Source organism: Xiphophorus hellerii, chromosome 13, assembly GCF_003331165.1.
Source record: "Xiphophorus hellerii strain 12219 chromosome 13, Xiphophorus_hellerii-4.1, whole genome shotgun sequence".
Lineage (NCBI taxonomy): Eukaryota > Metazoa > Chordata > Actinopteri > Cyprinodontiformes > Poeciliidae > Xiphophorus > Xiphophorus hellerii.
In genome coordinates this window covers 27,976,110-27,990,426 of record NC_045684.1, presented here as the reverse complement: position 1 = coordinate 27,990,426, position 14,317 = coordinate 27,976,110, and the positions used below count along the sequence as shown (strand labels likewise).

Here is a 14,317-nt window from a genome sequence, read left to right as displayed (position 1 = left end):
GGGACAGAGGGCAAAATGAATCTACGTAGCAATAATAATATTACTCAAGTAAAAGAAAAAGGTAAAATGCAGTAAAATCTACTCTTATAAGTACCTTTTTTCCAAAAAAGTTACTCAAGTGAATGTAACAAGTACTACCCACTGTTGAACATAAACAACATCAGTAGCCTATAAGCTACTTGTTAACAAGCTTAAGGTGCTGTAGCTACTCATCTTTTAGCAAACATTACCTGCATCCAACAGCATTACTCAACTCAGTTTGCTCATTTGGGGAAAAACTGCAAAGTTCTTTGCGTTTTGCTGGTTTGCTGCCATGATTCAAACACACACCTGTGAAGCTCTGCACCTGAGCTGGGCCTGCTCAGAGCACTCATGTTGCGTTCAAAGGCAGCTCGGAAAAACAGGTCACAACGTGTTAGCAACGGATTAAACAGCTGAAATCAAGTGGACACTGAAAATGACACAACAATGCACCTTCCTGACAGGTTTCTTACCAGGATGCCGTCCACCTGGACTGACAGGCGAAAGAGAAGCAAGAAGAGGCACGAAGAAGAACAGCAGAAATACACAAACCAGTCACATTCAATGACATTTCCTCAGCTGAGAAGCATGTTTGTTAAGCAGTGAGTCAAACACTCTCAGCAGCCATGAGGACACCGTGTCCACATGGAGACATTGTCCACATTGTTGGTGATAGTTCAGAAGGTTAAAAACTTTGTTCGTCTCACGAATGGCCACGGACAGATTGAGTTGTACTAAACTTTCCAGGTTAATTAAAGATGGATAAATATAATGAAAGAAAACTAATAATCTCACATGAAAGGTGGGAACGGCTCATTTCTATTTGATACACAGAGCGGCATGTTGGAGAATGATAATTAGAGCCACTGCTTTGTTTCCTTATCGCTCCCATCATCTGAGCGCCGGACTCACAGCTCCGTCCTTTCAAACTGCTCGCTAAACAAAAGGAACTATTGATCATACTTCAGTGTGTTCACAGGAGCTGAGTGTTATTCACGGCCCGAGCCTCAGGTCATTTACACGGGCAAAACAATTTAAAAGAATTTGTGCATGACTAAACAATAAGACCAAAAGAAAAAATCCTGAAATATAAATTATATGAAAAGTGACTTCTCAAGAACATTTAATCTGCAGCACATCTTTTTTTTCTTCTTCATGGAAATAGGAAATGGAGAACTGAAGGCTATTGGGTATTGATTTTCCATCGGAGTAGAAGATTAGGATGTGGTTTCCACCCAATAGAGACAGTTGCCATTTTATGTCTGCCACCATTACCCAGGAAGGAGTCCTAACCTGAAGACCATCGGCTGTCCTGTCATGTTCACTCGTGACGGCGTTTCACTGCATGGCGTCCAGCTCAATAATTGACGAACAGCCGTGACATGTAGCCGATTAGAACCGAGACCCGCTGGATGTTTCTCTGCCCTGTTGCTCAGAGCGACGTTATTTTCTAATTACGTACAGCGCCGTCACCTCTGCCAAGTCTATTCACTGGCATCAAAAGTATGACCAAAAGTAACAATGGAGTTCCTGTAAGTATGATGAATAGTAATGCGGTATTTGTATTCATGGAACAGACGGGGCCAGGTTATTTGCATGCCGTCCTCCGTTTCCGTCTGAATGACAGCGAGAAATGAAACGAGTGACGGAGGCCTTTCATCTGCCACCGAGCAAAACTAACTGAAAGGAAAAGGGCAGAAAGTTAGACGAAGCTGCGCCGCGCTTCGCCTGGATTTTTATCCCTCGTCGCTCGGCTTGTCAGTCAAACAACTTGGTGATGATTCCTGTCTTCTGGTGTTGTTTATCTAATGCTCTTTATTTGCACAAAGGGTCCGGCTCTCTTGAGGCGAAGGATGTCAGTCTTAACTATTTTATGCAAATCATATAAACGCCAGAGTTATCTTTCAATGCAAACAAGATGTTCTTAGCGAGAAATGTTTTAGAAAAGGAAAAAAAAAAAACAACCTTTGAGAGATCAGAAAAGTGATGTCTTTTTCATAACAAATGAGTTTGTCTGTTTCCTGGCTGATTTCTTTCTTTTTTTTTTTAAAGTCATTGGGAAAAAAAAGAATCTTTTCATAAAACTCCAAACAGACAGAGGCAATGCAAACCTCTGGACTCAACGTCTGATGGACCGGCAGCCTTTTCATGGTGTACCACACCTCTCTGTCATGAAGTGCGGTGGTGTGAATGGTGAGGCAGACGCAGCAGACCCAGGATGAAATGATTATGGTGATTTAATGATGAGAACGAGGTGCAAACAAATCCAAAAACAGTCCAAAATCCTGGCAGCACAGCAGAGCGGAAGGCAGAGGCTCAGCACTGGTAGCAACAGGACATACGAAGGACAAACTACAACACACAACAAGGACCCAACAGAGACACAGGTGACACTAAATACACAGGAGGTAATCAGGGAACGAGACACACCTGGGAACTAATCAAGGGGAGACAGGACAACACGAAGACTCAGAAACAGAGGAAACTCAAAATTAATACACAGAAAAACTCAAACCATGACACTCTCGCCCAGTGGCTGCTGGAGATTGACCCTGGTCACCAGTGACTCTGAAGACATTAGGGGGTTTAGAGCAGGGGTCTTCAGACCCAGTTCTCTGGAGAACAGGTCTCCTTATTGAGTCAGGTCAGCTGGACCGGGGACCCGTCTAAAAGCAGCAGGACCGGATCTTCAGGACTGGAGTTGAAGACAGACCATGGATGGGAGGATGAACTAAACAGCTTGTTGAACCTCCTTCAGCAGTGATACCTTGGAGTGGTCATTTGTTTCTGGCTTTTTAGTTTAGTTACATCATCAGTCTGTTGGGGTTAACATGCAGTTATTTTAAATAGCTTCCTTATAGATCTACTACATTTCAGTGAGCCAAATATTTAGGAATCTTTCAGGACACTGTAACATTGAGTACTTAATGTGGGTTTGGTTTTGCGTTTTTTTTTTTAAAATTTGCTGGCAAGGGAGGAGGACTTTTTAAAAACCTTCAAAGTGTCAACTGAAGAACTTCCAGAGAAGCCATTCATGTGTCTCGCTCTCTAACATCCCATAAGATGCGCGAAATCTCCAAAATTTCCAAAGTTTTGGAAACTGGTTATCTGATACCAGCCTGCAACGTCTCTTTAGGAGGACAATTCTTCACGCCTTGTAGGTTTGAGAAATAAAAACTGAACAGACTGTTATGTTGTTATTCTGCTGTGAAAATAACTGATAAGTGAAGAAAGGTCTCCTGCAACTTCAAAGGAAGTAACTGTATAATTTGCATTCACAGTGATGAGCACTCATATTCCAACGGTTGGAGGGTTTTCACACTTTACTGGATAATTTAACATAATTTAATGCCTAAATGAAGTTGAAATATCAGTGCTGTCTAAATGTTACACTTCTTGTAACACTGGTGGAGGACAGATTTGGGTTGCTATTCTCTAACATTAAGTAAAAAAAGACTTCTGCAGTGTATTTATATATTCAACACATAAACAAAAGAGCTGCACTCTACAAACTTAATTAATTGGATAGACAGTCGCTTATCTATTATCAGCTGCACGTTACAGGTTTTTACCTGTAATGATACCTTTGCGTACATTTTGATATTTTGTGTATTTTTAAAGATATACGCAAAATCTCCTTAAATATTTTGTGTATTTTTGACCTATGAAATAAGATTTCGACACTAAGCTTACAAAATAAACAAATCATGACATAGAAAGGTTAAATGAGGAGGTGAGCGACAAGCAAAACAAACGGAAGGTTTCTTGTAAACAGGAAGTTGTGGATTTCCCAGCACTTTGGAAATAACAGCCTCTATCAGCTGACTGATGATATCCACAAGTTGTCTGAATGTCTCATTTCACAGCGCTAACTAAAGATCCTCTGCCTTTTGTACCATTTTCATGCTGCTTCTTCCTGTTTCCCAAGCAAGCGTTTACATGCTGCTGCAGGTGAATATTGAGTAGAATCAGTTTGAAAACTTTTCTATGACTAGCAGCAATGTTTTATGGTCTTCCTTATAGCTAAACACTTTTTCCTTGGCTAAATTTAACTTTAATAACATCCACTAAGCACCCCATCATTGGTTCTGTTTCAGTCGTTCAGCACACAGACATTTGGTTGCCAGTCAATAAGCTTTCAAATCTGCCTTTTGTACATTCAGAAAGTTAGCATCTGCACATGTTAGCATCCGTGTGTCTCACTTTTTCGTGTTCTACTTTCCTTTGGTGAATGTGTTTCCAGTCTTCCAAGCCCGAGGCCCAACACTAACCACCGATCCAAATACCAAACCAGAACAGAGACTGACTTTGTTCACAATAAATCAGCCACTTGTAGTTTTTGCGAGAGGGAAGTTGTGTTATAGCATTGTAGTTGACAAGCTGGCTAGTGATGGGGTTAGCCAGCTAGCCTCTCCGTTTTTCTGAAAAAAATCTGCCTAGAAAGTTGATTTTTAATCATTCCTGAGACCAAATGAGTTTCTCCTTCTCTGTCAGCCTCTGTGGGCATAAAATAAAATTTAAAAATATCACAAGTATTAATGTGCAAAGATCAGTGAGGACATGTTATTATGCTAGCAAAACATGGGGGGGGGCAAGCCTTGCTCTGACTGTCCAATCAGAGGATGGAAAATATCTGACGTCACTGTGGGCCTTCTGGCGCAGTGGTCCCCAACCACCGGCCGCAGACCAATTAGTACCGGCCGGGCAAGAAATAATGAACTACTTCCGGATCTTTTATTTTGAAAATCCTAAACCGGATTTTACCGGTTACCTCTTGCGCATCAAAATGGGCTCTTTGCACCTCAGCTTCCGCGTTCGGGGAAAAGCGGCTCAATCGTTTCCGATCTATTGAAAAAGGCTCTTTCCACTGGGTGTTTGCAGGGCTTGTCCACGGTAACAATTAATGATGAACATCGATTCGATGCCCCAACAAGTAAGCTGGAGAAAGGTTTTAAGATGTTCGCCTCGTTATACACAGATAGGAAGGTGAGTTTTACTTTCTTTAAACTTTGTGGCTAACATTAGCTTTAGCTTATGCTAGACATTTTTCTTGTAAAAAAATGTGTAAGTATCTAAACATTTTTCATCATTCATTAACGGACAATGTTTTTACCTTATGTTCAAGTATATTACGTGGTTTATTGTCGTTAGTGTCAGAGACCAAGTAACGGGGGATTTTACGGTTCAGGCTTTTTGCTTCTGAAGCCTGAGGAACAACAAGCCCATAGCTTAACAGTAGAGCAGCTCTGGTGTCAGAGTTCTAGTTCAGCTGACTGTTCAGGTTCAAAGTTGTTGCTTTTAGAAAAATATGGCCGTGTTCCTTAAGGTCTCCGTGTTATTTCACTTTATTAGTTTTGCATGTTTCTTGTGAAGCAGGACGGTGTTTACAGCAGTGTGTACAGGCGGATCAGTAGCTCGGCTGTCTGGCTCTGGTCTGCTCTCTGGTTCCCATAAACTCTCTTTCAGGCTCAATACAGAAGTGATTCCATGGAAATAACACAGGAGGCTCCTTTACCTTCTTCTTTAGGCTGAAGAAGTTGATCCGGAGTGAAGTGAAGGCTGTAAACTTTGCTGTGCGCGTTAGCTTTAACTGGTAGCGAGGAATATTTACAAGCCACTTCTTCTTAATTCAGGACGTTTGGAAATCCATGAAAACTTAAAAGCCCATTATATTAGGAAGACAGCAATGTTCATAGTATTGTTTTATTTGAGTCTGAAATAAGACTTTGTCTTTTCTAGCTGTCATGGTAACTCAAAGCGGAAAAAAGAGAGCCGCATTTGCGCATGCGGTTGTGACGTCAGCGCGGCAGGTGCAAAGAGCCCATTGAGCCAACTTGCAGCAGAATGAGTAACAAAACAACATCGGAGTACTGCTGCCCCTGACCCCCCACCCCCGGTCCGCAGCAAAATTGCGAAGGGCTGACCGGTCCGCGCGACTAAAAAGGTTGGGGACCACTGTTCTAGCGGACCCAGTGTGGTGAATTTGAAAGCTGATTGGTTAAAAAAATAGACTGCCCCTGGCAGCACAAAGAGACTGAAATCTGATTGGACAAAACAAGGAGAATCCACAGACATGGAAGGAAGCATCACTACTGGAAAGGAATTACTGCAATTTGATTAAACAAACATAATTCACGTTGTAGATATACGTATAATAAGGATTGTGACAGTGTTCAGGTCAGCAGAGGAGGCCTTACTGTCCTCTGCAGCTGTTTAGTCAGTGTGATGATAACGTAAAAGAATTTCATTCCAATTTCCTTTCTGTAATCCCAGTTGTAAAATAGTAATTAAAGTGTGTTTTAGTTGTCCAATGATTTTAATTAGTTTTTACAATATTATTATTTTTTTCTCTGTCTCTTTTTTTAATGAGGACATGAATATGAATGTACAGAAATCCTTTTAGGGGAATGTTTTCTTTTCTAGTTTGCTGCTGATTTTAATTAAGTGGGAAAAATTGTTCTTCTGTAAGGTGTGAAGAAAAAGCCCCACACGGCAGACTGAAGCCTCACGAGGGACAGACAGGTGGAATAAACTGACTTCATTTCAGCAAAATTAAAGATGATGCAGAGAACCCAAAATATGAGAACTGCTTCAAAGTAAAAACAAAACAAAAAATAAAAAGTCATGGAGATTTTCCTGCTGGTCGGGGAACATTTTCAATAGTTTTCCCAAAATAATATTCTAGCCTCATGTTGTGGTCATTCCTTCATCACATCCTGATACGATCATTGCTGGTTACTATACTGAATGAGACATTTCCTTACAAAACACAACCGGCTACTCTGGCTTGAAATACGTTTGAAGACCTTTTGAAAATGATTAAATTTTACCATCTAAAGTGTTCAGAGGAGCTTCTTGTCCACATTAATGCTGACAACAATCTCATTTAATGTAGAATTGTGTCAGAGATAAGATGAATCCATCAGCTGATGGCGGTAGTGAAGCATCTTTACTCAACGTCTGATTCTGTCCTGGTATAAAGAAGATTTTAATGAACTCACACAGCTTAATGTTGCAGGACAGGAGCTTAAATGTGAGGCCAGCAGGTGGGATGTGACGGACTTCCTGTTTGACTCACTGCTTCTCCATGAGCTCGTTGGCGCACTGTCCCTCATTTGTAACCTTAAGATAGAAAAGAAAACATCCTGACTCATCAAAGATGGAAAAACAAAGTCTGGGAACAGTTTTTAACAGGGAAAGGCTGTTTTTGCTGAGCCTACTGGAGGCTTTCAAAGAGCAGCTGAACCCCAGAGCCGGAGGATCTGATGTCCACTGGAGCTCTTCATCACAGTCTACACCGTCTGCTCACCGATATGGATTTACAGCATCTTAAAGTATTCACAAAACCTTCACCTTTCCCACAGTGTGTTGTTGAGAATCAAAATTTGCTTCAATGTTTGGATTTTATGATTGATAATTTATTATTAATAAAACAATCATTTATAGAATTGTTGGTAAAGTTTCCAGTTTGTCTGGAATCACAAGTCTAAATGGTTAGCTCCTAGTGAAGGAATGAATTCAGAACTGCTGGACAGGAGAAGTCGCTTCACACAACAAGGACTAATCACGGACACGCTAATTTCCAATTAAGTCTGAGAATTTATTAACAAAACAGCCCAACTTCACAGCTGAATTATCCCATAAATAACCTTTGTCTCTAACTACCGACATGCAGTGTAGCTACTGATGGAAAAGACCAGAGAGAGAGAGAGAGGCAGGCGCTGGATTCAAACTGCAGGATGCAGACAGCCTCTAACATCAGCACAGCAACAAGAATACCAGCATATAACCAGCAAACCATCATCAAACATAGAAAATCAAGACAAATAAATCGTCTTATGTACCTAAGTATTTCAACCCAAACTCTAATAAATGTTCTGGTCCAGCAGGGAGGCTGGCACACGCTAGGTGGGAATCCAGTGATCCCGTTGGGATCCAAACCCAAAAAGAAGTGGACTGTCATACAGACGGACAAGAGCCACTTCCACAGGCTTCTGTAGGCCGACGGGAGCTGATTTTTAACGCCTCCAGGGAACTTTGAGCCGGATACACCAACAGCTTTCTCCATATTTCTCCAGTTAGCAGGACAAAGGTTTTAAAAGTCTCGTTTCCTGACCAGCAGGTCAGAAAACAGCAGCTGACCCCACTGGTTCTGTTTCCACGGGGATTTTGACATCCATGTTCAGACTTCTATAACTTTTGTGCGGTCAACAACATCTGTGTCTCACTATGAATGCTGGGACATGCAGTTTGCATAGTTCTCTAGTGAAATGGAAGTCCAACCATGGTCACTTTAGAACCTGATTTGAATGCATTTTTAAAAGGCCAAAACAATATGGTACATAATTATAAGATGAAAGGAAAATGATACGTTCTCTTTTATTAATTAAAAACTGAAAAGTGTGGCATGGGATTGCATGGGATTAGACAGACATCTTCTGCCGCTCACAGAAAACCACTGCTCATGTCTTGGAGCGCCGCGTGCGAGTGAAAGGTGGGGAGGGGTTGGGGGGAGTAACAGAAACACGTAATTGGTAAGTCACGTTATTGCTTGGATTTTAATCGGTATGGTTTGCATCCAGTAAAAACAAACATGTTGACAAATAAACTGGACAGTTTGCTGTAAGTTTAGTGATATTTCCACAGTTGCGGTCTTGACTGGTCTTGAAATAAAATCCCGAGTCCTCAGCGCCCGAGACCGAGACAAGACCGAGACCCAATGTGGTCGAGTCCGAGACTGGTTGGTATATCACCTGAAACACAACAATTTTTTTTTTGTCATGATAAAAATGACAAGCCTTAGGTCTAAACCCTAACTCAGCTGCTAATCAAGTCATCTTTCTGTTTTTATTGATTGCCTGAAAATCATGAACATACTGGTGACTTCCTGAGTGAAAACGTCCCACCATGAACATTTCCTAAGCAAGCAGCCTCTGATACTCATGTTCACCCCCTTTGCTCTCCGCTCATTCGTCTCCTGAAGTCTCAGTTCCAGCACTTGAACACGAGCCTTTCAGAGGGAAACAATAGCCCTGGGGTAATTACAGACAGCGCCGTTGGAACAATGAGCTCTACGTTGTTCTCTGAAGCGTTCGGATCGACTTCAAAAAAAAAAAAGAGGAAACGGCAGCGGTGGCAAAGAAGCCTCTGAAGACCTTCGTTTTCTCTCCAGTCACATGAAAGAGGGGGGAAAAACCCCAGGTTTGTGTAATCTGACATAAACAGATGCTGGGAGGAATCCGTCTTCCCACAATCCTTTTGTGCTCAACGCACAACAGCAAATTAGCTTTTCATCCGCTGGTGTTATGAGGCTTTTCATCATGTTGTAGCAGGAGAAAGAGCAGCTCGGTAACATACAGAGTGATGAACGATAACAACGCCAACATCACAACATGACCCAACGGCACCTTTGACCTTAGCAATTTATTTTTTGTTCTGAGTCTTTTGTAAAATATTGGTGAGTGATAAATACCAAAAAAGGGGGAAATATGGCATAATGTGCCAAATGTCCTTGAAATAAGAAACATTAAGAAAGAAAGGAAGGCACTGAACCCCAAGTTACCTTGTGATGTATGGATCAGTGTATGAATGTGCAATTAAATAAATGTGTCTCTAATGTGAAGTGCTAATCAGAATGATTAGAAAAGATTCATACACACCTGTTTACTATTAATGAAAGGAAAATCCAGACGGAGCAGAAACCTTGAATCATCGGCCGACCTGCTCCACCTGGTTCAAAACGAGCCCAGGCAGCAGGGGGAGGACAGTAAGGTTTACGGATAAGAGCCATCGCTATGGGAGCTGGAAGGGGTCAAGCGGAGAATCAGCAGAGCTCATCAGCAGCTCATAAAACACATTAACAAGATGCGACACGCTTTGTAAAGCAGTGTGTGCAGATTAACGGAGCTGCGGACTCAATCGATGGATCATCAAGACTCCATCCAATTAAAGGGCTGGCTGAGCCTCTGTCTAGAGTAGGGAGGGCAGGGGGATAAAAAACTAGAGTTCATTAAATCGGTAATTAAATGATAAGCATAAAAATTAACACCCAAGTCAAAAGAGATAAGAGGGGCCATTCAGTAGTGATATATATATATATACAGTATGTAGATATATATATACTGTATATACACACACTTATGAAACTGCTTCTCTGTGATTTATAATCTAACAACAGTTAGCTTTTCTTTAAAATACTATTAGTTTATAAATTGATTTATACAAAACATTAAAGATCTGCTTTTGTCATAGCAACCTTCCAGACCTCTCAGGTTTTCTGGTTCTGCTCTGCATCAGAACCAGAACCAAACATGGAGAAGCAGCATTCAGCTTCTACGCACCACAAATCTGGAACAAAATTCTATAAAACTGCAAAACAGCTGAAACACTGAGTTCCTTTAAATCGAGACTGAAGCTGTTTAGAGTTGATTTTGAACCATCATTGAAACATTAATCATCACTCTGATGCTTAATGACAGCACCTGATAAAATGTAATGTTTCAATTGCTGACTGTGTTCTATGATTTTGTATTTTTGTATTTTTATGACGTAAAGCACTTTGAACTGCGTTGTTGCTGAAATGTGCTATAGAAATAGACTTTGATTGATTGATTGATTGATTGATTGATTGATAACATCTTGGGACCACAGGATCCTCAGCGCTCTGCTGGAGGCCATGCCTTCATGAGTCAGAGCTGTCTGGCAGCAAAAGGAGGGACAAACATCCAAACAGCAACTTGGTCATAATGTTTTCTATGTTTGATTCTTTCCATAAAATGAACCTAAGCAACATGTTTCCGCCGTCTGATTTCTTCCCACTTTTATCTTTCCAGTGGCTGCACGAGAAAAGCGACAACGAATCCATCAACTTGAAATTTCCGACGGTCCTCAGTTATGAAGTGTTTTGTTTTGTGAAGGTTTTTCCTTTCCAGTGCAACAGAAAAAATGTTGATAATCTACTGAACTGCCTTTACCTCCAGAATGCAATTCCCATGATGGTGTCGTGTTTTTCATACCAATTATGCAATCTTTAATATCAGATGATAACACTGGCTGCTATTAAGCTGTTCTCCTGTCATCTCTGTCGTTCTCTGGATGATATTTAAACACCAGCTGCTATCTTCATATAGATATATGTTGCATAGACATGGATAGCTACTGAGTTTTTCCTGCTCTGCTCCATTTACTGCTTCACTATCTGTTAAAGGTGAGGTTGCTCCCTGTTGGTTGACTCACCAAATCTGTCCACTTAGGCAAAAATCTGAGATGAAGGTAGATAAATCTTAATTAGCGTTTTTTTTTTTAGTAAATACAACAAAACACTAGTCGTAATTCCAACAAGGTTTTTTTTACGTGCAGATTGAAGTATCATATTAGAAAATGTTGATGGAAGCAAAATTCCATAAAATTCGATAAAAGCGAGGGGTCGCGTTAAAGGCTGGATTTTTAAACAACGGCGACGGGACAATCTGACGGCCATCCGTCATGTTAAAAGATTACAATTCACACACTTGACTACTTGGTGCAGATATTTGCAACTTTATGAGCACATGAGTACATCACGGAGGTGGCTCAATCAATCAATCAATGAAAAATAAATTTCAAAATTCCCATCTGAATATCATCTCTACCCTGGGCTCTGACTAGTGTAGAGTCTCTGACTCGTTCAGAGAGTCCTGTTGACTTCTGATTCACTCAATTTGAGAAATGTTCCCCAATTTCAAAACTCTGCATAAAGTGCTGCTAGTAATTCCAGTTTCCAGCTTGGCTGCAGAGAATGGATTCAGCTTTCAGGTTAATATATAAATGGTCCATGATCATATCTTAATCATGATATTTTAATTGTTTATATGTAGTTCTTGGGGCCACAGTCACTGTAGAGGAAAAGCTGCTTGATGTGTGACTGCACAATGTGGATTCTCTGTACAGCTTGTGGAATGTCAATGAAACCAAATGAAAATTAAATATAATTGAATAAGAGCAGATCCTAAAGAACATCTGAAAATGGTATTTGCAAAAAAAAAAAAAAAGAGGCTACTATCATTTAGCATGATTTTTTTAACCATGCTTTTATCATGTGGGTTCGACTTTCAAGAAAGTCATGAAATAGGAAGTAAAATTAGAAAGAGGCTAAGATGATTGGTCAAAATTCAGACGAGTTGCAGTGATTGGTCAGAGAGAAGGAAATATAGAAAGTGTTAAGGTTATTGGTCAGATTCAGCAAAAAGTTGCCATAACTGGTGAAAATTGCAGGTCTGTGCAACAGTTGAGAATGATGAGTGAATTTGCTCCAATGGTTGCAATCACAACTTCCTGAAGTTTCAGAGGGTACTCTAAAATTAGGAGAAACTTCTTGAGATGCATTGCTGCTAGGAGCATATTTTATTTCTTCTCCTGCTCTTTTTTACACTATTTAGAAAATCAAACACATTGAATAAATACAAACCTAAAAAGCGACAAATTCTTCTCTTACAGCAGACTTGGGTCACACGTTGCAATGAGACAGTTAAGACCGGGCATGCAGATGCTGAACCCTAACCCAGTAACAGACAGACAGAGAGAGAGAGAGAATGGCACAGTGATTAAGACATTGGAAACATCTAGAAATATCTGATGGAGGAAAAATAAAACATCGATATACACAAATAAATAAAGAGAAATTAGGCCAGAGACTGATCCACCGAACACAAACGTCCATCAGATAAAAGTCGGCTTCCCTTTTCTCCATATGCCAATCTCAGGTCGTCAGCTTCATCCACATTGAAATTCAAATACAGTACAGAACGACATTGGATGTTCACCAACAGCAGATTGCACCATTTACAGTGTTACAAACACAAAATATCACCCAGCGAATGGCGTCAACTGTTGTTCCTTTTTTCAGTGTTTGTTCAGAGTAAGGCAGGATACAGAGGCGCTCTTTAGATCCTGTAAGGAGTAGAAGACGGAGTCAGCTCTCCGGTTAAAGTCCTCTGGTTTGGCAGATGTTACATGGCACGGAAGAGGCCGGCTTGGATCAGGGGGCGAGGATGAAGTTGTCTTGAGTGGTATGTTAGAACTTGTGAGTTTTCTCTCAAGGTCTGTAGGGTTGATAATGTTTTCATCCAGGCATAGCGAAGGATCCAACCAGAGCAGTATGTTAGGGACTAATGAGGCAAAGATCCAGGCAGCGGGATCCCAGATCCAGGCCGTTTCCTTGAGAAGGGACGCAGTGGAAGCAGCTGGCGCTATCTGACCTCCAGACAGTCCAGGTACTCCTGGACCAGCTCGTAGCAGAAACGGTACTGCTCCTGGAAGCAGAACACATCATCAGGCTTCGCTCTGAATGGCCACCATGCAGCTGAAACCAGAAGTTTACATCTTATCTCCTCAGTCTGAAGTTAAATCAGACCAAACGTCTCTGCTTTTAGGTCAGTCAGAATCATCAGAATGATTTCTATAGTGGTATTTTGGTTTCAGCTGCATCATATTTGAGATCATTTGGATTACACAACATGAATTCAAGCTTGTTAGCCCACAACTTGTTTCTAAAGTTAGTTGAATTTATGTTTTCTCATCAATACACCTTTCAAAAAACGAATGTTTCTAAGAAGAAAAATTAAAGCCATAATCAGTATGACATTAATGACGATGAGTGTATGAAAAGTTGGTGCATTATCACAATGTATAGAATATATATGTATAGGTATATATTAGAGGTGGGACATTAACCCATTCATTTTAATGAATTAATTACAGCGATGTCAAAGTGTTAGTAATTGTTAGTAATTAATTCCTTTTTTTTTTTTTTTTTTTTTACATACAAATGTCCCAAGACAGAACCTTTGTTACGTGTTTCTGGTACAGCCATAAATCTGACGCACAAGCCACATCAGCTAACAGCGATGGACGACAAAGACTCATGCTGGTTTACCATGGTCTCCACCATGTTTGGCTTGGAGTTGCGCAGCGTCTTGGCAGCGAAGAACACGTCCACCATGCTGTGATGTTGTATCATCTCCAGGATCATGGTGCATGCGCAGAAAGTGCCACTGCGACCGCCGCCGTTCCTGCTCCGAAACGATCAGACATAGACACAGCAGCAAAGAGCAATGAGTGACCTAAAAAAAAAGGTGCCCTAAAAATCAGAAGGGAATGTCACAGTTTGACTGAGCGCGGATCATGGATGCTGTCAGAAAAAAAGGCCAGACGGCAGACTTTGAAGATGAATGAAAATCTCTCATTTAAATACAGGAGGTGGGATGGAATCTGAGAGACATCCTGGCCTGCAGAGTGAAGTACTCTGAGTTACTTTTTG

At 40.9% G+C, this 14,317-nt stretch overlaps 1 protein-coding gene across 4 annotated transcripts in view; it reads right to left on the bottom strand.

Moving 5' to 3' along the window:
- Positions 1-12,373: 12,373 nt before the first annotated feature.
- ptprua (protein tyrosine phosphatase receptor type Ua) overlaps positions 12,374-14,317 on the bottom strand; it is a 197,328-nt gene continuing 195,384 nt past the window's right edge. For all 4 annotated transcript variants that reach the window (XM_032580837.1, XM_032580838.1, XM_032580839.1 and 1 more), the window contains 2 exons: positions 13,934-14,069; positions 12,374-13,310 (listed from right to left, as the gene is read on the bottom strand). In XM_032580837.1, the coding sequence (XP_032436728.1) occupies positions 13,248-13,310; positions 13,934-14,069 (199 nt within the window). In that variant the 3' untranslated portion in view covers positions 12,374-13,247. The remainder of the gene's footprint in view (positions 13,311-13,933; positions 14,070-14,317) is intronic.